Here is a 25548-nt window from a genome sequence, read left to right on the forward strand (position 1 = left end):
TGTCCTTTGTGAGTGTGTGGGGGGAGGATATGCAATACAGTTTGTTAACCCACTCATCCATTGAAGAACACTTGTGACTAAATCTGCCATGAGCATGGTTGTGTAAATATATATGTGAGATCCTATTTTCAAATCTTGTGTGTGCTCCCAGAAGACCACCTCCACTGTTTTATAGCTTTGTGGATGACATTGCCTCCATGTTCGTGAATAATTTCATTGATAAATTTTATGGAAACTTCAAAAGTATGATTATATGTCAAGTACAAAAGACCTTTGTGTACTGAGTTTGCCCGAAAAGAAGAAAAAAATCTTAACTAAGATCTATGCATGCAAGTCAATGAAATAAACTTTTAAAGAAGAAAAAGTAGAGATATGCCCTCAGATTTTAATGTGTGCTTTATGTCTTCATTAAGGTCTATGATGAAAGATTTGCTTGCCTCACAAGTTTATTCCTTCAGGTTTCATTCATTATTCCAGTAAAGAATAGAGTAATTCCCCCAGTGTTCCTGGCAGCTACCTTGTGTATCTTTACTCATTCACAATTATATCATGGGAATCTTTCACACGGTCAAGCCCAGACTGTAACTATTATATTGTACAAGTCGACCTGTCTAGTTAGCTCACCTAAAAAAAAGGGGGGGGGAGGGAAATTTAGTTTGAACTACTGTATTTTTTAATCTTTTTTATTAATTTATTCTTGTTACATCTCAATGTTTATCCCATCCCTTGTATCCTCCCATTCTCCCCCCCCCCCATTTTCCCCTTATTCCCCTCCCCTATGACTGTTCCTGAGGGGGATTACCTCCCCCTGTATATGCTCATAGGTTATCAAGTATTTTCTTGGTAACTTGCTGTCCTTCCTCTGAGTGCCACCACGTCTCCCCCTCCAGGGGACATGGTCAAATGTGAGGCACCAGAGTACGTGAGAAAGTCATATCCCACTCTCCACTCAACTGTGGAGAATATTCTGACCATTGGCTAGATCTGGGAAGGGGTTTAAAGTTTACCTCCTGTATTGTCCTTGGCTGGTGCCTTACTTTGAGCGGGACCCCTGGGCCCAAATCTGCCTATCATAATGTTCTACTTGTAGGTTTCTAGGACCTTCTGGATCTTTCTACTTTGCTATTCTCCCATGCTTCTCTCATTTAGAGTCCCAATAGGATGTCCTCCCCTCTGTTCCAGTTTCCTGGTAAGTGAAGGCTTTTGTAGGACATGCCTCTTGGGCTAGTAGGCAGATATAAGTGAGTATATACCATTTGAGTCTTTCTGGGTCTGGGTTAACTCACTCAGGATGATAATTTCTAGCTCAATCCATTTATCCACAAATTTCGGGAATTCCTTGTTTTTAATAGCTGAGTAGTATTCCATAGTGTATATGTACCACAGTTTCTTTATCCACTCTTCTACTGATGGACACTTAGGCTGTTTCCATGTTCTGGCTATTATGAATAAGGCTGCTATGAACATGGTTGAGCAAAGTTTCTTGTTGTGTGCTGGAGCATCTTCTGGGTATATTCCAAGGAGTGGAATAGATGGGTCTTGAGGAAGCCCTATTCCCATTTTTCTGAGATAGCACCAGATAGATTTCCAAAGTGGCTGTACTAGTTTGCATTCCCACCAGCAATGAAGGAGTTGAACTACTGTATTTTTTAAGTATAGCTAAGGATTGTGAAATTCTTTTGTAATGTTTTTAAGCCTATACTAACAAAATTTTTGTATAGATTCTGAATTAATGCCAAACTTAAATATTTGAATTTAAAAACTAAAAATGTAAGGATATTTTACTATAGAACAACACATATAAAATTAAACTTCTAAAAATAAATTGGTAGCTTGGAAATAGAGTGTCTGGATAGCATGTACAAGTCCTAGATTCAATTCCTAATATGTCAAAAATAAGTAAATAAATAAATGCTCTGAGGTTTAGTATGATGATAGAGCATATGTTTATCCCGTTCAAACCATGAGTTCAATGCCCAGTAAAGCAAAATAATAACAATGAAACAAAATTTAAATTCTAAAGAAGTGGAAGACACAGTTTAGTCTTGAGTGCTTGCCTGATGAGCACAATATACTACTTTTGATTCCAAAAACCACAAACAGGAATAGAGAAAATAAAATAAAGCTTTATTACATGGTATGAATCTTAAATGAAATTCTTTCTCAATTATGTAAATAAATAAACAAATTCAAGAATAAATAGAAAAATTTTAAGTATAAATCAAGTTGAGACCCAAAAATATGGTTTTTGATGAAATAGAATGTTTTTTCTTATGTTATACCAAGTTCAAGTCACTGAGTAATTTCTAGAATTTCTACGTAGAAAACTGCAGGATGTCTTACAGAAGCTTCTCAGGCTCATGAGGTCCAATTTATTAATCATTGACCTTAAAGCCTGGCTGTTGGAGTTCTGTTCAGGAAGTTGTCTCCTGTGCCAATGAGTTCAAGGCTCTTCCCCACTTTTTCTTCTAACAGATTTAGTGTGTCTGGTTTTATTTAGGGATCTTTAATCCACTTGGACTTGAGATTTTTGCATGGTGATAAATTTAGATCTACTTGCATTTTTTTACATGTAGACATCCTGTTAGACCATCACCATTTCTTGAAGATGCTATCTTTTTTCCATTGAATAGATTTGGCTTCTTTATCAAAACTCAAGTGTCCAAAAGTGTGTGGATTTATTTCTGTGTCCTCAATTCAATTCCATTGGTCAACCAGCCTGTTGCTATGCCAATACCATGCTGTTTTAATTACTGTTGCTCTATAGTTGCTTGACATCAGGAATAGAGATTGCCCAGGAGGACATTTTATTGTACAGGATTGCTATAGCTATTCTGGGTTTTTTGTTTTTTCATATGGAATTGAAAATTGATCTTTCAATGTCTTTAAAACATTGTGTAGGTATTTTGATAGGGATTGCATTGACTCTGTAAATTGCCTTTGGTAAGATAGCCATTTTTACTATGTTAATTCTCCTGATCCATGAACAAGGGAGATCTTTCCATCTTCTGATGTCTTCTTAAATCACTATCAACAGAACAAGGTGACAGCCTACATACTAGGAAAAGATCTTCACCAACCCTACGTCTGATAAAGGTCTAATATCCAAAATACATAAAGAGCTCAAGAAATTAAACTCTGCCAAACCCAATAACCCAATTAAGAAATGAGGCTCAGAATTAAACAGAGAATTCTCAACAGAAGAATAGCAAATGGATGAGAAACACTTAAAGAAATGCTCAACATCTTAAGTCATCAGAGAAATGCAAATCAAAATGGCTCTGAGATTCCATATTACACCCATCAGAATGGCTAAGATCAAAAACTCAAATGACAGCACATGCTGGTGAAGATAGGGAGAAAGGGGAACACTCCTTCATTGCTGAGGGAGTGCAAACTTGTACAACCACTTTGGAAATCAATCTGGTGCTTTCTCAGAAAACTTGGAATAGGGCTTCCTCAAGACCCTGCTATTCCACTCCTTGGAGTATACCCAAAAGATGCTCCACCACACAACAAAGACATATGCTCAACTATGTTCATAGCAGCCAATTATTCATAATAGCCAGAACCTAGAAACAACCGAAATGTCCCTCAGTTGAATAATGGATAAAGAAACTGTGGTACATTTACACAATGGAATGCTACTCAATTATTTAAAAAAAAGAAATCCTGAAGTTTATGAGCAAATGAATGGACTAGAAATTATCTTCCTGAGTGAGCTAACCCAGACCCAGAAAGATTCACATGGTGTATACTAACTTATAATTGGACACTAGCCCAAAAGGGATGTCCCATGAAAGTCTTTACTTACCAGGAGATTGGGATAGATGTGGGGACTTCCTATTGGGACTCTAGGTGAGGGAAATATGGGAGAATGGGGAAATAGAAGGATCCAGAGGGTCCTAGAAACCCACAAGGAAAACTTCATGATGGGTAGATCTGGACCCAGTGGAGTCTGCTCAACCTACTGCACCAACCAAGGACAATACATGTAGTAAACACTGAACCCCTATTCAGACTAGCCAATGGACAGGACATTTTCCACAGTTGAGTGGAGAGCGGGGACTGACTCTGACATGAACTCTGGTGCCCCATATTTGACCACTTCCCCTTGGTGGGAAGGCCTGGTGGCACTCAGAAAAAGGATAAGCAGGCTACCAGGATGAGACTTAACAGGCTGTGACCATATGGTGGGGCAGGAGATCCCCTTCTGTCACAGACCTAGGAGAGGGGAACAAGGTGGAAGAGGGACAGAGGGAGGAATGGGAGGATACAAGTGAGGAGATAACAATTGAGATGTACTCTAAATAAATCAATTAAATAATAAAAACAGTAAAAAAAAAAAAAAAAGAAAACTGAAGGATGTAATATGATTTTTACTGAGGCTAAGGCAATATAATGGACTATAAGCTACCTTGATCTTTATGAGATAGGACCAAAGAGAAGATAGGTGGGAGAGGAAAGGAAATGAACGCTACAGGTTACATGAATTGGATTTGGAAAGAATGTCCTTTGATAGTCTGGGAATTGCAAAAAGCTGACCTTCAAGTTTGGCGTTTATTGTCTACATATTCACACATTAGAATCAGTCACATTTTTGTGGGTGTTGTCAATTCAATCTCTTTCTGCAGCCTGCAACACACAAGGCAAGCAAGCAGAATGAAAGCAGATTTAGGTGCAGCAGGTTGCCCGGACAACCAGCTGAATTGCTATTGCAGTTAAAGAAGCCAGTAGTTTCAGAAATGCTTATGTTTTATTTGTAGGTGATATATATATATAGTTTTAAGTCATGGTCTATACTCTTTAAAACAAGGTCTTACTCTGTAATCTTGTCTGTCTTGGAACATGCTATGTAAACCTATCTGACCTCAGACTCCCAGAGAGCTGCTTGTTTCTGCCTCCCAAGTGCTAGAATAAAGAGCACTTTAAAATCATTTAAAACTATTTTGTTGCAAAATGAGATATATTGAGCCAATGTTAGGCTTCATGATACCATCTTAGAATATTTGCCTTTGAAAATAAAGGTTCTAAGGAAAGTATTGTAATAGGGACTTCTGTTTGTTTAGTGTGTGAAACTTAGGCACATATTGGTTAAAGTAAAGAATAGTACAGCCAATTGATTTAATCCTAGGCATATGATGTAATAATAGTACCTCAGCCCCTATAATGGTGCCGGGTGTGGGCTTCATCTTCTAGAGAGGGTTTCAATTTCAATCAAAAGGTGTTTAATTCTCTTGACATTCATGCTACTGTTGCATCAGTGGGTGTATCTTGCTAGGCCAATCATTATTGTAGCTCACAGAATAAGAATGATGATTACTTTTATCCTATGAAAGTGTGAATAGCACATTGCAGCTACGAAACCTAGCCAGTAGCAATGAAACCCTTGTTCTATGACTCAGGTACGTGATGTGTTCAACATGAGGGTCTTACCATCAGTTGTGGAAAGTAATCAAGAACAATGGCTATAGCCAAGAATATTTGGGGATCTATGGGATGGACCTCACTGGCCATAACCCCCATACAGTTTACTGTTACTGGCACTGGGCTCTTTATCTGTGATCCTATGGTGTTTAGTTGTAACATTGTTTCCCTATCTTAGAGTAACTCCAGTTCAACTTATTTTATACATGTATTGGGTTTATAGTTTAGGAAGTTTCTGCATAGATGTTTTTCACATGGCATTTTCTGAAGGCTCTTAGTGTTGTTTACCCCTCTTTGGTTTCTCTCCAGCACTCTGCTATCCCATCCCATCCCACTGAACCCCTCCCGTTCCGTTATCTCCTCTTACCATCTCATGTCTTTCTTTTCTATCTTCCTTCCCTTGAATTTTGCCATTATGGCCTCTTACTGGTTTCCTAACCTCTAAATACTCAAAGCTAACACACACTAATGAATTCTGAGTTTCACACTCCATCCATTAACCAGTGTATTTCATAATTTTGTTTTTCTTAACAGCTGAATAATATTCTATTATGAAAATATATCAAAATTTATATTATCTACTCATCTATTTATGGGCATCTAAGCTGTTTTCACTTTGTGGATATTTTAAATAGAGTAACAGTGAATAGACATGAGAAAGTATCTCTATGGTAGGACATAGAGCCTTTGGAGTGTATGCTGAGAAACCAGATAGTGGGATTGTGTGATAGATCTATTTCTAACATTTAAGGAACCACTAAACTGATTTCCCCAGTGGCTCCATGAGTTTATAACCCTACCATTTATAAATAATTGTTCTCTTTCCTTCAAATCCATATCAGCATTTCTGTCACTTTTCCTCTTATTAACATGATTATGCTCTTAAATTCGTGCATCTCTCACACCTCTTCAGAGAAACTTCTTTTGGAAGTTAATGTAGATTAACACAGAGGCTCATAACTAGCCAAGGGCCAAACAATAATAGACTGTGGAATTCTCAGTCCTGGCTGGAGCCTCTGCATCACACTACTTCTCCAAAGCCTTCAGAAACATTGTGGAAGAGCTGACAAAAATACTCTAAGAGCCAGGGGTAGGAGATGAGCACAACGAGTGTATTCCGGCCACAACAGGAAACTTGTACATACGAATGCACAGAGTCTGTGGCAGCAGTCACAAGACTTGGGCAAGCTCAAATTAGGCAAAATCTCAGCATGAGTGCAAAGGTGACAAGTCCCACCTCTAGCTGAGGAGCTATTTGTAATTGATAACTGCTGGCAGAGAGTTAGTTTTTTATAAGGGTTTGACCCAAACCCATCAAACACCATCAGTGACAGATCACACACCCAAGAGTATGTAGGCAGCACTAATTGAACTTAATGTTTTTTGGTTTTTGTTTTTTAATGAAGACACAAAGCTAGGTTGCTTGGAAATGGGAAGGTAGAGCTGGAAAAGGCTTGAAGAGGGGTTTGAACATGAACAATAAGCAATGTATGAATTCTCAAAGAATTATATACATATACGTATATGTACACACATATATTGAAGGTAGTCTAGATAGATAGATAGATAGATAGATAGATAGATAGATAGATAGATAGACAGATAGATAGATACTGCTGAATTCTCTTACCTCCACTGAGAATGCTCTCATCTGACTATGTAAGCACTTGTGATGGTATCTGACCACTTTAGCAGTGGCAAGTCATTTAACTCTTCTATATAATGAGTCACTTAATCTGTCTTGAAAAATATCTTCTACTGAGGGACACAGGCTGTTTCCATGTTCTGGCTATTATGAATAATGCTGCTATGAACATGGTTGAGCAAATTTTCTTGTTGTGTGCTGTAGCATCTTCTGGGTATATTCCAAGGAGTAGAATAGCTGGGTCTTGAGGAAGCCCTATTCCCATTTTTCTGAGATAGCACCAGATAGATTTCCAAAGTGGCTGTACTAGTTTGCATTCCCCCCCAGCAATGAAGGAGTGTTCCTCTCTCCCCACATCCTCGCCAGCATGTGGTGTCGCTTGAATTTTTGATCTTAGCCATTCTGATGGGTGTAAGATGGAATCTCAGAGTTGTTTTGATTTGCCACAAAAGCCTTCACTTACCAGGAAACTGGGACAGAGGGGAAGGCATCCTATTGGGACTCTAAATGAGAGACGAATGGGAGAACAGCAAAATAAAAGGATACAGAGGGTCCTAGAAATCTACAAGTAGAACAATATGATAGGCAGATTTGGGCCCAGGGGTCCCGCTCAAACTAAGGCACCAGCCAAGGACAATACAGGAGGTAAACTTTAAACCCCTTCCCAGATCTAGCCAATGGTCAGAATATTCTCCACAGTTGAGTGGAGAGTGTGATACGACTTTCTCACGTACTCTGGTGCCACACATTTGACCATGTCCCCTGGAGGGGGAGACCTGGTGGCACTCAGAGGAAGGACAGCAAGTAGCCAAGAAGAGACTTGATACCCTATGAGAATATATAGGGGACGTAATCCCCCTCAGGAACAGTCATAGGAGAGGGGAATAATCGGAAAATGGGGGAGGGGGAGGAATGGGAGGTTACAAGGGATGGGATAAACATTGAGATGTAACAAGAATAAATTAATAAAAAAAAATAAATAAAAAAAAGAAAAGAAAAATATCTTGAGAATATTCTCAGAAAAATAGGATTAAAAGTCAAAGTTGGTGAATAAGAGTGTAATGGAAATGAAAGAGAAATAAGCCATTTATTTTGGGCAGTGTGTGCAGTCTAAGACATTATGACACTTGAGAACGATGACCACAGCAGCTTAGGCAATCCATGCACTGTTTATTAAAGATATCTCTTCACTCTGTTTATCAAAGGTGAGAATCTTATTGCTATGCCAGAAAAATTGAATATTGATATCAATGCTGTAATTTGGAAGATTGGTTGCTGGAGCCGTCATTATTCAATATTTCTGAAGTGACATTTATGAAGGCCAAGATGTTGTGTCTATAAATAATTCAAACAAAGACAGGAAATATCACTTCTTATGATCAAGTCTAAACAAATTAAGAGACCAAATGAAAAAATAGAGAAAAAAAATCACCTACAGGCACTTTTGACGTCAGTCAATAAAGAAACATAAGACACGTGAATGTGACTCAGGAACCCACTGTTATTAAGAGTATGACTAGGTGTTGTAATGTACACTTGGTGTCCTTGCCCTCAGGAGACTGAGGAAGGTGCATCATGAATTTGAGACTTTTTAGTGAGGTAGCAGAAAAGGAGTGCATAATCAGGTCAACCTAGAAGCAAAGCACTGTGTGGTTGTTTTGAGTGGAAAATGGAGAAATTGAAATTTATGATAGTGAGTTTAATCCTAACACTCAGGAGGCAGAGAATTTCTGTGAGTTGAGGCCAGCCTGATCTACATAGTGAGTTCCCATCCAGCCAGTACTACATAGTGAGACCTTGTCTCAAAATAAAAATAATTCAAGCAGCTTTATTTCATTTTTGATGAAGCACTAATACATAACTTAGGTCAAGCTTATATAAGGTAATATTTGTGCCCAAATATTAATTTTTTCATCATCATTGTTCTTTTCTTATAATTGTCAGAAAATCTATTAAATTAAATACTTTTGTCACATTATGATTCCTTTTGATCAAAATGATGACATTCTGATTATCAAATCCAATAGAGCTCATCAACCATTTTAAAAGACATAAAATCATCCTAGTTATTAAAGTAAATCAATTTAAAAGTTTAAGTAATTTCCAAAAGGAATTCAAATGTCTTGAGGTAAATGAAACATTTGGAACATACATTTTTAATGATGAAGAGAAAACAACTTATTTTGCATATAACACATACCGTATGAAGTGATTACACTAACCTCTTGTGTTTAATTGGGCATATTTGACACAGATTTCTTCTATTTTAACTTGCTACAGTTTATTTCAGTACACTTTAAATACCACATTATGTTTCAAGACAGAATTTCCTACTATGACTGTAGCTTTCCCTTTGTTCTTATTTCTGTTCTATGCAATGAGCTATGACATGTCACTCTTTGATGTGTCTTACATTTAAACTGCCCGCGATACTTAGTAGGTTCATTTAACTTATACAAAGATATATTCCCAGATTTAAAACTTAGACTATGTAGTATAGCTTTAGTTTTAGCTTGTAGAATTAAGGAATTATTCAATATCCTATATTTCAAATTCTCAATTCAGTGACTTTTCATTTTTTAACAAAATAAAAATAATACATTAGCTTGTTTTTTATTTAAAAGTTAGAAATCACTGTCCTTTGACTGCATTAGTGATTTTTAAAAGCAGAGACTGGTCCACTAACCAAAAAGCCTACATGAACTGGATAAAGACCCCCTACACACATATGTGACAGATTTGCAGCATGAATAAAAAGCTCATTCTTGCCCTGAAATGTTCATTCTGATGAAGTTCTGGTGAAAATGAAGAACACTGCTCTACCTCAGGTACTTCTGGATGACTTGGACAATCCAAGGTACACCCAGAAGTTCCATTTTCCTGTGCTTACTCATCTGGACCACAGCCATGTTGGGCTTGTCTGAAAGAGACATACAGAAAAGTAGAGCTCCACCTGTGAGTCATCCCTTTTATGTTGTGGAGCCTTAGAGGGAAAAAAGTAGGGGATGCATTGGTTGTTAGGAAAATGTAGGTTACTAGAAGAAAATAACATCCTCCATTAATAAGGTTTAAGGTGCGACTCACATAATTGTTTTCCTTCTTAAGACTGATGGGGCACGTGAGGCATTTCTTTAAGCTGGTGACATCCTCATAAATGCCCAAAGTGTATAGGGCTACATATGGTTTTAGAAGGAGATTTTTATAAAGAAGGTGGAGATCCCAGCAACCTTCATGATGTCTCTCTTCTATATATATATGTGTCTGTGTGTGTTTTCTAGGGTTTCTGGGAAGTGTCTTGACAGAGCACCTAAGCTGAGCAAAGCAGCCTGATCTGAGTGAGCTAGCTGGCACCATGAAAATAGCAGGTGTCTTTCTGCTCCTCTCCCTGGCTCTTCTATGCTTTTCCTCAGGTGAGTTTTCCCTTAAACTTAGTATTCCCATAGTTACATCGGAAAGGAGGAGAAGAGCAGATCTTCATCACTTTTCAAAGCTTCTAATGATTTTTATGTGAAGAGCAGTTAGGAAAGATTATGCATCATGACAATGGTAGTGCTGATGATGACAACGATGCTGGTAAGGATGATAAGAAATGTCACTCACTGAGCATGTGTTCTGCTCTAGGCTTGTACCAAGGGTTGTCTTAGATCATCCACGGTTTTTTGAAAGGGGTTTGCATCCCTGCTCTTCATATATGAAACTGAGATACATAGAATAAAATCACTAACTTACTTATAAGAAGTGGGTGGAATTTAGAATTTGTACTGAGGTTTGTGCTTACTTGTAAGAACAAGTCTAGAAGGCAAATAATTGGCCTTACAACTAATCTTGGCTTTTCAGGGGGAAAAAGACTTTCCTGTCCCCTTTTTTATTATTTCAAAGAGACCGAAGTAATCAAAAGTGAAACAGGAAGAGAGATAGAAACTCAATGTCGAGCTTTGAAAAGAAGTTAAGCCTTAGAATGAAGAAGCATATCCAGAAAGACAAGTTAAATTATTCTTCAGATGGGCAATATCTTGGACCACTTACTCTAAATGAGCAATAGGCACACATCCTTCAACCAAGGTGGTTCAAAGTCACAATGTAAAGTAATATCCATCTGGAGAAGAAAAGGCTGCATTTCTAAGCCAAAGGAGCCCCTGATGAATAGAGCCTTTTCTATTTACTGTCTTTTTTTTTTTTTTTTTTTTTTTTAGTCCTTTGGTTGGTGGGCAGCGTGTCCACTGAAGTAAATAGACCCACGGCACAGTTCCATCTTTCCAACTAAAATCCTGAATCACCTAAGGAAATTTCTCAATCTTTTTTGATACTTTTTCCACGTGTAAATGTTGAGCGACGAAACTAAGCTTGAGGGAGCTGGAGGTGCTTCCATGGGTGTTGTATCAATTTCTGAAACAGTAGATGACAAACATTTTGGTTTCAAGGTTTTTAAATTATGGACATATCTAAAAAAAACCTTAGACATTAAATTGATAGAGAAATTTCACTATAGTTAGTCATATTTACTGAAACAATTCTTTTAAAATACACATTAAAATTAGATGAAAGATTCCTGTAATGTTGTCAAGTAAGTTTGACTGTTAAAAACAAACTATTCCAAAATCTTTTCCTGAGATAGCATAAAGTTAGACTTATGTTAAAACTTAGTCCCTGAGGTCAGTTGTTATCCTTTGTAGCTTTTCCTTGTAAGATGGCTTTATATTAACAAGATAAATGCATCAGATATCATTCATGGCAGTGTTGTGCTCAAGGTAGTTAATGCTGAAACTGAAAAAAAAAAAAAAAAGAATTTAAGTCCTAGCATTTCCATCATTCAGCTCTATGACCCTTTTAAGTTTTCTACATTGGCAATTATATAGAAAAATGCATATAAAGAGCCCAATATAGTAGATAGGGCACAATACCTGTTTAAAAAATGTCTTCTAGTAATGCTATAATTAAAATAATTAAATCATTGAGAGTATTTACAAAAACACAGACTCCCCAGCACTGTCTAGTTTCATAATGTGTGACTTTCAAGGAAGATGGCAGAAGCCTCTGTACTCATAATCACCTCTTCTGTCAGTTATGAGTCAGTGATGCTGGGAAAGCTTCTGGAAGAGATGACAAGACCCCTATGAAAATTAAAATTGTAGAATTTTCCTACATCCATTGATACATTGCACTTGAAAGTGCCCACATTGGAAGCAGCATCAATCTGTACTTCCCAGCTGAAGAAGCCTTGGGCTTACATGCATGAAAGCTATTGGTGCATTCACAGCTGCACAAAACACACTCCACATCAAAAACCACAAATGTTAATTTTAAGAATAAAGAAGAGGATGAGAGAAGTAAGACTGCATAGGGACCCATCTTCAGGCATTTAGAGAAATAGAAAGGACACAGAAAATGAGGCATTGGAAAGAGGAGGAATCGATCTCTAAGGATGTATATTTGGATCCTATCTTTAAAAATGAGATTCCGTAGAAAGGACAGAAAAGCAATCCTGAGTTCAGTAAACAGCAAGTTTCCCCACTGCCCACCACCTGTGCTTTTCGTGGAAAAGGCAAAGGCTGCACCTTGTGGTTCTAGTTAGAGTCTTTCCAACTCCACTCCCATAATGAACAAAAAGGGAGACCAAGGCTGTGACATGAATCTCTAGATCTTGAACCTTGATCGTTAATCCTCAACAAAAGTATCCCTTCATGGTCTACTGCTCCCTAAGAAGTGAGCAGACATAAAAAAAGAGGCATTCTGAGGCTTCACTGCAGGGCCAACAGAGGAGGTGTGCATGTTTCTGCCAATTTTGAAGGTCTTACTTTTTGCACATTCAGAAATTACAGTGTTTGGAATTTGTGCTTTTTTTTTTTTTTTTTTCAGGTGTCTTCAGTCAAGGAGGGCAGGTTAGTACCGATTTGTCTCTGTTTTTCTGCCTAGGTGGCATATGGCTGCTTTTCCTTGGCTAGTAGGTTTGTCTATGCTACAAAAGGGGGGCAGGGTGTGAACAGAAAGGCCAAATCAAGAAATCAATGGAAAGAATCAGCTTTTAAACTACAGTTTCTCCTTTTATACAATTTTAAGTTTAAAGGAGTCCAAGCCTACATTGTTATATATTGTCAGAGTCTTGTGATTACACACAAATATAGGATGGATATGAAATAAAGTTTGTGTCCTAGCCTTAACTTAACCAGGCTATTGAACTAAAAATTACTTCGTCCTCAAGATTGAAAATGCCACAGCTGTTAAACTAGGTACTAATGTTGACTCTGTAGAACTGGCACTTATCATTAAATTCACAAACAAGGAAAAATCATTTGGAAAACTGTAAATATTTTATGTGGATTAGTTACTAATATGTAATTCACTCCCTCTGATAGAGCTAGAAGAGAGGTCTTTGGTTTCATTCGTTTGTTTGTTTGTTTGTTTTTACAAAAGTAAGAAATGAACAAAATGTTGTGTATGGAGGAAACAGAGTTTACAACACCCAAATGTAATGCAAGTTGGGGATAAAATCAGAATAGCTTCAGATTTTACTCATTAAGAGTTTTGTTTTGTTTTTTGTTTGTTTTGTTTTTGTTGTTGTTCTTTGGTTTATTCAGCAACATTTTTCTGTATTATTTTTTTATGTAACTATTGAAAACTTTTATAAACAAGAGCTAATTTCCTTGCTGGTCATGCTTATTATGTTGGGCATTTGAGGTTGATCTGAATACTAGCTTTTTAAATCTTAGAGTGTCCAAGAACTCTTGTCATCAAAATTCCCAGACAGTATTGCTAACTGATTGGGCATACAAAGTTAAAAACTACTTTTCGATTCTTGTGTATGCATTATTCATAAGTTTATGTTTTTAATTTTAATATATCATAAATTAAGATGTATCTTAAAACTGATGGTGTCTTGTAACTTGTCTAGATGTGTATGTTTTTGCAAATAAGTCTTATACTACAGTTTATACTAAATTTAGAAGCAAATCAAAAGGACCTACGACTCAGGCAATGTTTCATACTCCATTAGATTGTAAAATAAGATGATGGAACCATTGCATACAAACCTACATAATTCTAAAAGATTTGAAATTTAACCACACAAGTCACTTCCTTTCTTGGGATTTTTTTTCATTTCTGAGAGTTTAATTCTGTTTCATATCGATCATGTATTATCTATCATGTGTTTATCCTGTTCCTTTACATTGGTTGAAGTCTTACGGTCAGCTCGTTTTAGGGTCAGCTGACACATTTTCTAAATACGCTGTTCCTCGTATAGGATGTTGAGCAAAAGTTGAAGTGTTAAGGAGTTTGAATCTGCATTCTAAACAACTGCACAGATGATACCCACACAAAACAAAATCTAGCAATTAAAAAAAAATAACAGCAACCAAACTCGACAGTGAAGGACTGATCGGTTCTGAAGTCAGACAATGTGAAGGAAATCTAATTCACAGTTACTTGCCATGTGCCTTTTCTCTTCTCATTACCCTTGTTTCCACATCTTTAAGATGAAGGCTGAGGTCCACTGAGATCTAACACCTCTTCCTGCTCGAAATATTTGAATTGTTATGAACCAAGCCTGCACTGCCAAAGCTGCCGCCTAGGAACTATAAAGTACTAGAAAGGTTTTGCCCTCCCAGACCACACCCAAGCGGCCTTACTCTTTCTTCTTCTTGGTCAGAGGGAGAGTGGGGCAGAAGGAATTACTGAAGTTATGTACATGCTAGTTCAAGTCAGACCCAGTCAAGACAAAAGGAAGTCAGGCTTCCTCCAGCATTCCAGCAATCAAGTCATTCTTCTCAGGCCAGGAATTTTGTCCGTGACACATCTTCCTGGAGATTATAGTGTGTGTTCCTAATTATAGGCCTTTTTCAAATTTCACATTCTTTTACAACCATTCTTCAAGGTATCGGGTGTGTTTGGTCACACCCACACATATAACCTTGTCTCTGGGAAGGCTGAGGCAGGAGGAGCATTTAATGTTAAGGCTAACCTGGTTGACGTAATGAATTCCAGACCAGACAAGCCTAGGCTCCAGACAGAATGAGTGTTTTCTGCTTTCCTAATCGCCACTTTCTAGGGCTTGAAGTTTGGGTGTGATACCCTTTGAAGGGTAGTTTAAATGTAAGGTCCCGGCAGCTGGTTCTTCTGCAGAACATTTTGGTATAACTATTGTTTTTTAAAAATAAAGACTGATTCATTTTAATACATTTGTAAAACAGTGTCTCAGTACTAAGGTGAGTTTGAAATTCTTGGATCTTCACAATTACCTAGGTTTTACATAAAATTAATGTACTGACAGTATTTAGACAGCTTGGAGGTGTTAGACAGCATCCACAGTGTAACTCCAGATGGAACAAAACCCAAAAGACTGCTGAATAGGACGCAGCTAGTCCCCCGCTGCAGAAAGTGAGTAGACTGCTGAGTCCCTATGGCCTTAGCTGTAATCAGCTGTAGTGCTGTCTCTGTAAAAGGTTTCAGGAAGTAGTTTTCTAACAAATTGGATGTGGTGATTACTGTCTTCCTGTCTTATGCAAAGAATATGATGAAAACAATTGTTGAAAATAACCTTTCTCCAAACGTAGAACGGTTGCTACCAGTAGGAAATCTCTTACATAGAAGTGAAATTATGGTATTGGTCCAGACAAGAAATACTAAAGACTTTTACAGGTAGTAAATTGGAATTAGCAAAGAAGTGAAGTTAAAAAAGAAAGAAAAGAGAACAGTTCAAAGGAGGAAGTGGCCAGGTCAGTAGAGAGCAGGCTGAGGATTTGAAGAGTGGAGCTGCCATGAAAAGGAATGATTAGAAGGCTAGTTCAGAGGAAAGAGGGGCATGTGCTTGGGAAATAAGTAATTCTTAGCTATGACTTAAACTGGTGGTTGCAGGTTTCTCGTCCTCTGACATGAAAATTACAGACTGAGTTACTGATATTGGGATGGAACAGGATTATTTGAGAAATTGCATATTCTTAAGGAAAGTCAAATATTTAAAACTACTTTGAAAGTAACAACTATTAAAGAGGGGAGAATCAAAAACTGAAGAAGGTAACTGACACATTATCAATTTGGGAGTTTTAAACGATGTGCGTGATCAAGAGTTGCATATATCATAAGAAGCTGGCAAAAGTTTTATTGGTAACCGGTATGTTGATTCTCATAGGCATCATTTTTGGAGAGCACTGCCAGGAGAACAGAGGCACATGAAAGGGGAGGCTAATCCAGACCAGTGGTTCTCAACCTTCCTAATGCTGCAATGATTTACAAAGTTCCTTCTGCTGTGTAATCCCCAAACATAAAATTACTTTCATTTCTACTTCATAACTGTAATTTTCCTACTGTTATGTAAATATGTATGTTTTCCGGTAGTCTGAGACAACTCCTGTGAAAGGGTCATTCAGTCTCCAAAGGGGCCGTGAGAACCACTAGTCTAGAACAGAGATGGATTGAGAAGACTGGAATTGATAAAGGATGGAGTTGGAATTGACTGGGAATTTTTTTTTAACCAGGGGAAAAGATATCTTCCATCTTGAGTCCATGTGCTTTGTATGCGAATGTGCACATTTTCATCGGCTTGATTTATAAACTTGAAATGTTAACCATCCTGCATTTTTAGTTGAGTTTAAGTACATTTGTGCTCAAATTTCAGTATAAGTAGATGGTTCTATTGTCTTCATTAATAAATACGACTAATCTGAGGACTTAAATGCCATGCCATTCTAGGAATATTTTAGGAGACAACAGGTTTTTGAAGAACCACAAGGATTCAGGACAATACTCTGTTTGCTACTCAAGATCCTGAAAGAAGTCTTGACTATCAAAGAAAATTAAATTTCTTGTTAAATCTGAAAACAACCCAAACAGCATTAAAAATAAATCTTATTAAAATTACCAAAATCCTGGGATGGGATACAATTTACCTGGCTGGTGTTTATGGTCCCATTCTTCCATGTGGAGCTTGAAATGGCTCTTTTGAGACATCTTCATTAGAGGGCATTTCCATTCTCCTATTGTCTCCCCCTGTCTTGATCTGCTTTGACTCCGCTAAGAAGCCCATTATTTGGATGTCGTTCAAGAGTCTACAAAATATAAGAAGAAATTCAGGCAGATTGAAAGCCATGCCAGTAATAGTACTTAATATTTTTCTTCATGTGGTAGGAGCTATCCTTTTATCCCTCGAGCTGCCTTATAGAAGGAGCTGTTCTTTTGTTTTGTTTTGGTTTGGTTTGGTTTGGTTTGGTTGGGTTGGGTTTGGTTTGGTTGGGTTTGGTTAGGTTTGGTTGGGTTGGGTTTGGTTTGGTTTGGTTTGGTAACTACACTGGCATTTTGTGCCTCTGCAACACCCAGGTTCGTCTTCTGACTGCTGTGATCTTGCTCAGATTTTTCAGTTTAATGCAGAGGTTCTTCTACACATAGAAGAAGCACTGAGGCAAGAAGGACCACATATCCCATCCAGCCGAAGAACTAAAGACAGAAATGCTTTATTTAAGCCATTTCAACAAAAGAAGTCATTGTTACTTCTCAGGCCATCCAAGCTAGAAAGGCACTAGAAAGTACCTATTGCATGGGAAAGACTATAAGTGGAAACAGCAGGGACCTAGTTTTGTTTTAAGGGGCTAGCCACTGGGAATTTTACCATACTCCAGTGTGTATATGGGCAACACAAATTGGACTTGGAGGGTTGTCTGACTTCTGTTTTTTTGGGTTGTTTGTTTGTTTGTTTTGTTTTGCGGGGAGGGCAAAAGGTTGGGAGGGTGGACCTGGGATAGATGGAAAGCAGGTGTGAACGAGGTGTATTATACAAAATTCCCAAATAATTAATAAAAATATTATATTGGTGGGGGGGAGGAGAAATGGCCTCCAATAAGGAAGCTTCTTTCTATAGTCCAATCCAGGACCATTTCAAACACTCCACAATGCCTATGCAAATCCTATGCTACATTTGGTCTCCACATTGGGCCTGAGAACAAAGCACAGCAGATGTTTCAGCGGTGCTTTCTTCATTAAAATAAACAAAAACAGGAATTGCTTCACCTATGATAATAAACCAACAATGGGAAAGTTCTAGACCAGGATTCTCAGCTCTCTGCAGGGGTCTTTAAGCAGCCCACTATTACTCAGAATAGATTCCTTATGGGTTCAACAGCAAGCTGGTTTGAAGCGGCTTGTTGTTGTTCGCATATTAGCTAATCAGTGTGAATTTGTTTATTAAAAACCCTTGGTTCTTCCTAATTTTTTCCCAGTGATCAGAAAAAGGTGAGAAGTGAGCTTGAGGAGGGCTGAGGGGATGAGAACACTGGCAGTGAATGCTCTCCCCAAGTGCCTGTCTTTATATCTGCTTTCCAAAGGACAGAAGAGGCTGGATCCCAAGATCAGAGGGTCGATTGCGAGGGAAAGGTGTCTTAAGGCATCGTCTCTTTCAAGTAAGAGACTTTCTTGTTTACTTCCCTCAGTGTCTGAGATTATAGACCCAGGTGCCTTTTGCGCAGCTTGCACACAGCTGTAGCATTTGTCATGCATCGTGCTGCCACTACATCATCTCCTCGCTCTTCTCTCCTCTCTGATGAAGATGCGATGGTATGCGTCCTGAGATGCTGTTCACTACCAGGTCCCGGGCTGAGCAGCATCTATCGCTGTGCCTTCTATGTTTCTGTTTCTCGTTGAGCATTTGGCAAATAAATGAAAGATCAAAGACAACACTGCAGTTCACATTCCTTTGGGTCTCAAGGATCTATCTATGAACATGTATGATTAATGAATTAAATTGCATAAAGTTCTGAGGAAAACATGTTCAGAATGTATATTGTCCTGCAGATTTTCTAGGTTTAACTCCATTTGAAAACTTAAAAGAGAGATTATTTATATGGGAGAAGCATAGAGGATGAGTTTATATTTTAGCACAGAGAGAGGGGGTCATCACCGCACTTCCTCACCCCAACAATGTAAGATGCCAAATTTCAACAATAATGTACAATTAATGCTCCTAGGTGCCTTAAACATGTGCATGCTTATTTTTCAAACACAATTGTATGACTGAAGGTTTTCCCAATCAAAACCTGTACAAGTTTGTCAGCATATAATGGTGTCTGTCATCTTAAACAAGGGATTTCTCTTGCCAAGGCCCATACATTTCACTACTATCCTATTTCAAAATTATAGATTTGTGTATAAGGTATATAACACAGTTTTATAGGGTAATGTAGATAAAATATAATAAAATGTTACCATAGTAGAGTTGATATACTCATTACCCCACAGTTAGGCATTGCTTGTTTTGTAGTAATAAACAGTTCAACTTAATCTGTTATCTGGAATTCTCAATACAATACAATTGTAGAACCTATAGTATTTATGTTGAACATTCGAATTGATAAGCTATGTTAATGAAATTTGTCCTGATTATAAGTATAGTCAAGGATTCAAAGTGATACTGAGTATGATTCTGTCAATAAAGATGTATTATCATCCAACTATAGTAGATCATTGGAAATTCAGGACCCAAAATTAAGAAGTAAGGTGTCAAGCACAGGTGAGGTACTCAATTGCAGATGTGAGCTAGTTTTTTTTTTTATCCCTGCAGCCGAATACAAGTCAATATACTTCTCAGTGATATTACTAGGTCAGCTGAAACAATCTCTTTGAAAGTGATTAACTTTTATGGAGACATTGAAAAGCATGAGCATATTACTTTAATGGAACTAGAACAAGATCAAAGCTAGTTTTCTTTATTAACATAAAAATAACACCCCATTATTCCTTGCTGATATTTGGAGGAGTTTTGTTCAAAGATTTCATATTATTAATATCCTGGAACTAAAGGTACACCAAATATCAATTCTATTACTTTTAAATTGACAAAGATTTTACTGCTACTAATCAAATTATTTTTATTAGTGTAATTAGTAGGATGTGTTACATTGATTTTCTGTGACAGGACTTCTTAATTAGACATAACAACTGTTCTCATGAGACTGAATGAAATTTTAGGATCCTTCTCAATAGAGCAGCTTAGGAGGTCATGAATAAATTACTGCAGTACTCATCAAAGTCCAAATTCTAAAAAAAGATTCTTAGAGCAAGTCAGTGTAAAAAACATTAGAATTTCATTTTCAATATATAATAAATATACAATTTTGCATCTACAGAAAAAACTAACAAGCTCCATGTAATGTCTAGAAACTCCCCTGTATTCCAAGTTTTGACAGTATGCAGTTCTACTAGAATATATTAACATGGTACATGTGATAAGAGAATGGCATCTATTACCTAAAATTACTCTCAACACGATCAATTTAATGTTGGAGCAAAAAGTTTAACTTATAACATTTGACCTTATTAATTTACCTGTAAGTGTAATAATGTTTTTCTCAAGTTCACACATCTTAATAAAAGGTCTCAGTGAAACAATATGTGCTACGTGGCATTATGCTAAGCTCCTGTTCACATTACTAGTCTATTAGACAGGATATTAATGATGTTCTTTTTCCATTGTAGATTAATTGTGGTGAGTTCAAAGACCCCAAGGTCTTCTGCACTCGGGAATCTGACCCACTCTGTGGCTCTGATGGCCAGACATATGGGAATAAATGTGCCTTTTGCAAGGCATTGGCGTAAGTCTTGTTCTTACTACACCTGTGTCTTGTGAGAATAAACTTCCAAAGTTAAACTAATATTTTCAAGAGGTAGCCTAGAATGTTTTATCTATATCTCCTACAGAGACTGGGAAAAAAGTCTTCAGAAAATGAATTAAAAATAAATGTCTCAAAAGCAAATAAAATTGCATAGAAATTATTTCAAGAGATTTAAACTACTTTGTAACTATTATAATGCATTTGGGGATTTCTTTGTAATGCATTTTGCATAGAACAATTTACCTTTAATAATTCTTACACTTTTCATCATTTTATTTTACTTAAATATTTATTCACTTTTATTCTGTGTCTTTAAGAGTTTTGCCTGCGTGTATTTCTGGGCATCATGTACATGCCTGGTGCCCAGGGAGTTCAGGAAAGGGTGTCAGACCACCCGACACTGGAGTTACAGATGGTTGAAAGCTGCCATATGGGTTCTGGGGCTAGAAAGAGGGCTCAGAGCAGCCAGCTCAAACACTGAGCCCTCTTTCTAGCTCTTTCTCTTATGTAAAAAAATAGTTTATTGTGTCAATACTGATTTTAATGTGTAACCAACATGTTAATGCGTGACCTATCTATGCAGCTCATTGCCATTTTTTCTCAGCAGAAGTCCAGGGAGTAGTATGAAATTTTAATGAATGGAAGGATTGGCCCATTTTCCTGCCAGAACAGGACTATGACTTATCGTTTATTGGCACTATTATTCTTCCCATCTACTTTAATCTATTTGACAATGAGTAACAGGTATTGAAAACTCTAAGGACTAAGAGCAGAGATTGGTTTAAGATTTGCTCCCTTCACAGATAGATGAGGGCATTCAATGAGCTTCTGCTGAGTAGCAGTAAAGATATCAAGAAAACCAGTAACCGGATAGGTGGTACCATATTTAAAACTGCTCTTGACCCTTTGAAAAGCACTGAAGATAGTGCAATAAGTATATGTTTATTTGTCTTTTTAATAGGAAAAGTTCTGGGAAGATCAACCTGAAGCATCATGGGAAATGCTGAATTATAGCCAATGTTTTGTTCCAGCTTGCCTGTCTTCTCATCCTTATATTTTTGATTTCTGCTTTTACTTTTCTTTGGCAATACCATAAATTCATAAAAAATAGAACACAACTTTTATTCTATGTGTATCCTACATAGGTCAATATGTCTATTTCTTTTGACTGTCAATAAAGCAAATTCTGCAGAATTGATTACATTTTTGTCTGAGATTAATAAAACAAACTGATACAACCAAGAACAATGAATGGGAGTCATTAATTTGAATCAAAATCTTGCTTTCCTTATTAAAATACACCATACACCACAATGAAGTCCTACAAAAAGTGTCTCTCTTTTTCACTTTTGGAATTTGCATGACAATAATAAAGCGAATATTAAAGTTATTCTAAAATATGTTATTTAAATATTAGACCACAAGATGTTGGTGCTTCTTGATTTCAGGAAAGTTAATTTACATAAAAATGAAATGTGGGGCTGGAGAGATGGCTCAGAGGTTAAGAGTACTACCTGCTCTTCCAAACGTCCTGAGTTCAATTCCCAGCAACCACATTGATGGTTCACAACCATCTACAGTGAAATCTGGTGCCCTCTTCTGGCCTGCAGGTGTTACATGCAGGCAGAACATTGTATACTAAGTAAATAAATCTTTAAAGAAAATGAAGCCTGCATTCTTTGTGAAGACTGTTTTCACCTCTCTTTGAAATAGTGTATTTGGACTATATAATATTTAAGCACACACGGTATTTGATTTTTTTGGAAACATCATGAGACATTCTGAAGTAAAGAAATGCTCAAACTGAACAGTGAATATTTAACAAATACTGATTATTCAGTAAAAATATGTGAAAAATCTCTTAAGGAAAAGAGAATCTCATTGTAGGATAGAAAAACTGTATCGAGTGTTAGGAATCCAAAGACTTGCAGCAATTTAGTTATAATCTGCATAGCAGCTCTGCTCTATAAGAGGCCACCATCTCCATGTAGAAGTTCATTTCAGTCTAAGAAACTGGTGCAGAAGTCTTGGGAACCAATCACTTGAATACTTATGTGCACTAGAATGTGATTTTTACAAATAATGCCTTCTTGAGGAAAATCTCAGTTAACACATATCAAGATTTCCTTAAATGCAAGGACTTTGACTCTGTTAAAAACCTTGACATGGGTGTCCAATCTGGACTAGACCTTGTTCTAGTTGCTTACAATAACATCTGTGGATGGAGGTAAGAAGAAGCAATAATTCTTCAATAGCTAATTGGATTGACATTTAATAATGGAAAAATAAAATAAAAAGTACAAGCAATAAATATGGTAAGTAAAAATATAGTAAGATGGAATGTGATATATGCTACAGGGAAGATATTAAGTAGAATCTGTTAATATGGATGAAAATTCTTAGGGAAGAGTGGTAGCCAGTGGAACATTATGGAGATGAGAGAATTACTCTAGCAATCATCCTGAAGAAGAGCAAAGGTAGATGCTAGGTCACAATCCTTGAGGTTGAAGAGTGCCTAGTTTGTCTAGTTGATACATTGGAGCTAAGAAAGATTTTTGTTGAGTAGACAAAGAACAGGTTGCTCAGGGAGAAGGTAATAAGCCCAAATTGTATGGCATGGTGGTTATTGTTCAGGCTTTGGCTTTGACCTTGATGTACGAGATATGTTTTTAAGTATGAATGTTAATGTCACTGGTATGACTTAAAGATCAGAAGTTTTAACTCAGTGGTAGACCACTAGTCTGACATGTACAAGGCCCTGTGTTTATTTCCAGAACCACTAAATAAGTATATACATGAGTGCAATTAAGATCTCAAATATATTTGTGTAGGGAAGATATTATGAAAATAATCAAAGAAAACGTAGACAGACTAAAGTGTTATGAGTGACTAGATAAAGATCCAAGAATTTATTTAGGTTATGCTAGAAAAGCATATAGGTATGTGATTCCATATCTAAAGATTATCCCCTTGGAAAATAAAATATAACTACATAAAATGTAGTTTGTGATACAGTGAAAGTTGTGTGAACCTTCAGTCAATGCAGCACAATGTGAATCATGACACTTAAGTAAAATTATAAAGTTATGTGTCTATTTTTTGATGTGCTTTCAATCTCCAAAATGCTAGGATTATAGGCATGAACTTCTAAATTTAGTCAAACTCCAGGTTAGACTTGGACAAATCATTTTAGCTTCCTTCTCTTTATTTTGTAATTTTGTCCTGATTTTTGTTTAATTAATTCATTCATTCACTTTACATCCCAATCATAACCCCCTCTATCCTCCCCTCCTGGTCCCACCCTCCCTCCCTCTTCCTCGTATCTTCCCTTATCCCTCAGAAAAGGTGAGACCCCCCCCATCCCACCTACCTTTCTCAATATTTCAAGTCATATCAGGACTGAGCACAACTTCTACTACAGTGGCCTGACAAGGGAGCCCTGGCAGAAGGAAATGCTTGAAAATCATTCAAGAAAGTCCTTGTCAGAGACAGCCCCTGTTCCCTTTACTAGGGGACCCACATGAATACCAAGCTGCCCATTGGTTACATATGTGTAGGGGGCCTAGGTCCAGTACATGCATGATCCTTGGTGCTTCAGTATCCACACATCTCCCCCAACTCTAGTTAGATGATTCTATTGGTCTAGTGGAACTCCTGTCCCTTCAGGGTCCTTCTATCCTTCCCCTGACTCTTCTACAAGACTTTCTGCACTCTGGCCAATATTTGGCTGAAAGTCTCAGCTTTTCAATGTATTGCCGAGTGTGGCCTCTCAGAGGACAGCGATGTAAGGCTCCTGTCTGCGAGCATACAGTCAGTAGTGTGAGGGGTTTGCTGTCTCTCATGGTATGGCCAGGCATTTGGTGGACATTTCCTCAATCTCTGCTCTATATTTATCATTGCATATCTTGTAGATAAGGTCAATATGGGGCCTAAGTTTTTGTGAATGGGTTGGTGTTTTCCTCCTTCCACTAGGAGTCCTGTCTAGTTAGAAGGTGGCATCTTTAGTCTCCATGTTGTCCCCCACTATTAAGGATGTCAGCTAAAGTCACCCCCATATTCTCCCAGCACCCTACCCTGTCCCAGGTCTCCATATTGTCTCAGAGATGTCCCTGACCACAGTTTATCTTCTCTCTTCAAGCCCTCTGTCCTCCTGCCCAAGCCCTCTCCACATCTGGTTCCCATCATCATTTCCCTCAGCACCCCTTCTCTCATCCTGTTCCCTCTCTTTGAGCTCATACTCTGTCTATTCTATTTCCCCTTCTCAGTGAGACTGAAGCATCCTCCCTTGAGCCCTCCGGGTTACTTAGCTTCTTTGGGTCTCTGAATTATAGTATGGTTATCCTGTACTATATGGCTATATTTGCTTATAACTGAGTGCATAGCATGTGTATCTTTCTGGGACTGGGTCATCTCACTCAGGATGATCTTTTCTAGTTTTATCCATTGCCTGCAAATGTAATGATTCCTTGGTTCTTAGTAGTTAAGAAGTATTCCATTGTGAAAATGCACCACTGCTTCTTTATCCATTCTTTGGTTGAGGGACATCTAAGTTGTTTCCAGTTTCTGACTATTACAAATAAAGCTGCTATGAACATAATTAAGCAAATGTTCTTGTTGTGTGGTGGAGCAACTTTTGGGTATATGCTCAGGAGTGGTATAGCTGGGTCTTAAGGTAGAGCTATTCCCAGTTTCCTGAGAAACATCCAGATTGATTTCCAAAATTGGTTATACAAGTTTACATTCCCAACAGCAATGGAGGAGTGTTCCTCTTTCTCCACATCCTCACAGCTTGTGCTGTCATTTGAGGTTTTGATCTTAGCCATTCTGATCGGTATAAGATGGATTATCAGAATTGTTTTGACTTGCATTTTCCTGATGACTAAG

General features: G+C 37.5%; 1 protein-coding gene across 2 annotated transcripts; it reads left to right on the forward strand.

Annotated features, from left to right (window-relative positions):
- Positions 1-10274: 10274 nt before the first annotated feature.
- LOC127204700 (serine protease inhibitor Kazal-type 6) lies at positions 10275-21786 on the forward strand. 2 transcript variants are annotated; one of them, XM_051163941.1, is made up of 5 exons: positions 10275-10482; positions 12929-12951; positions 18382-18456; positions 20528-20643; positions 21626-21786. In XM_051163941.1, the coding sequence occupies exons 1-5, from the start codon at positions 10425-10427 to the stop codon at positions 21669-21671; spliced, it is 318 nt and encodes a 105-aa protein (XP_051019898.1). In that variant the 5' UTR covers positions 10275-10424; the 3' UTR covers positions 21672-21786. The 2 variants fall into 2 exon arrangements, with proteins under 2 accessions (XP_051019898.1, XP_051019897.1); XM_051163940.1 differs by lacking the exon at positions 18382-18456.
- The last annotated feature ends 3762 nt before the right edge of the window (positions 21787-25548 follow it).

This window comes from Acomys russatus, chromosome 20, assembly GCF_903995435.1.
Source record: "Acomys russatus chromosome 20, mAcoRus1.1, whole genome shotgun sequence".
NCBI lineage: Eukaryota > Metazoa > Chordata > Mammalia > Rodentia > Muridae > Acomys > Acomys russatus.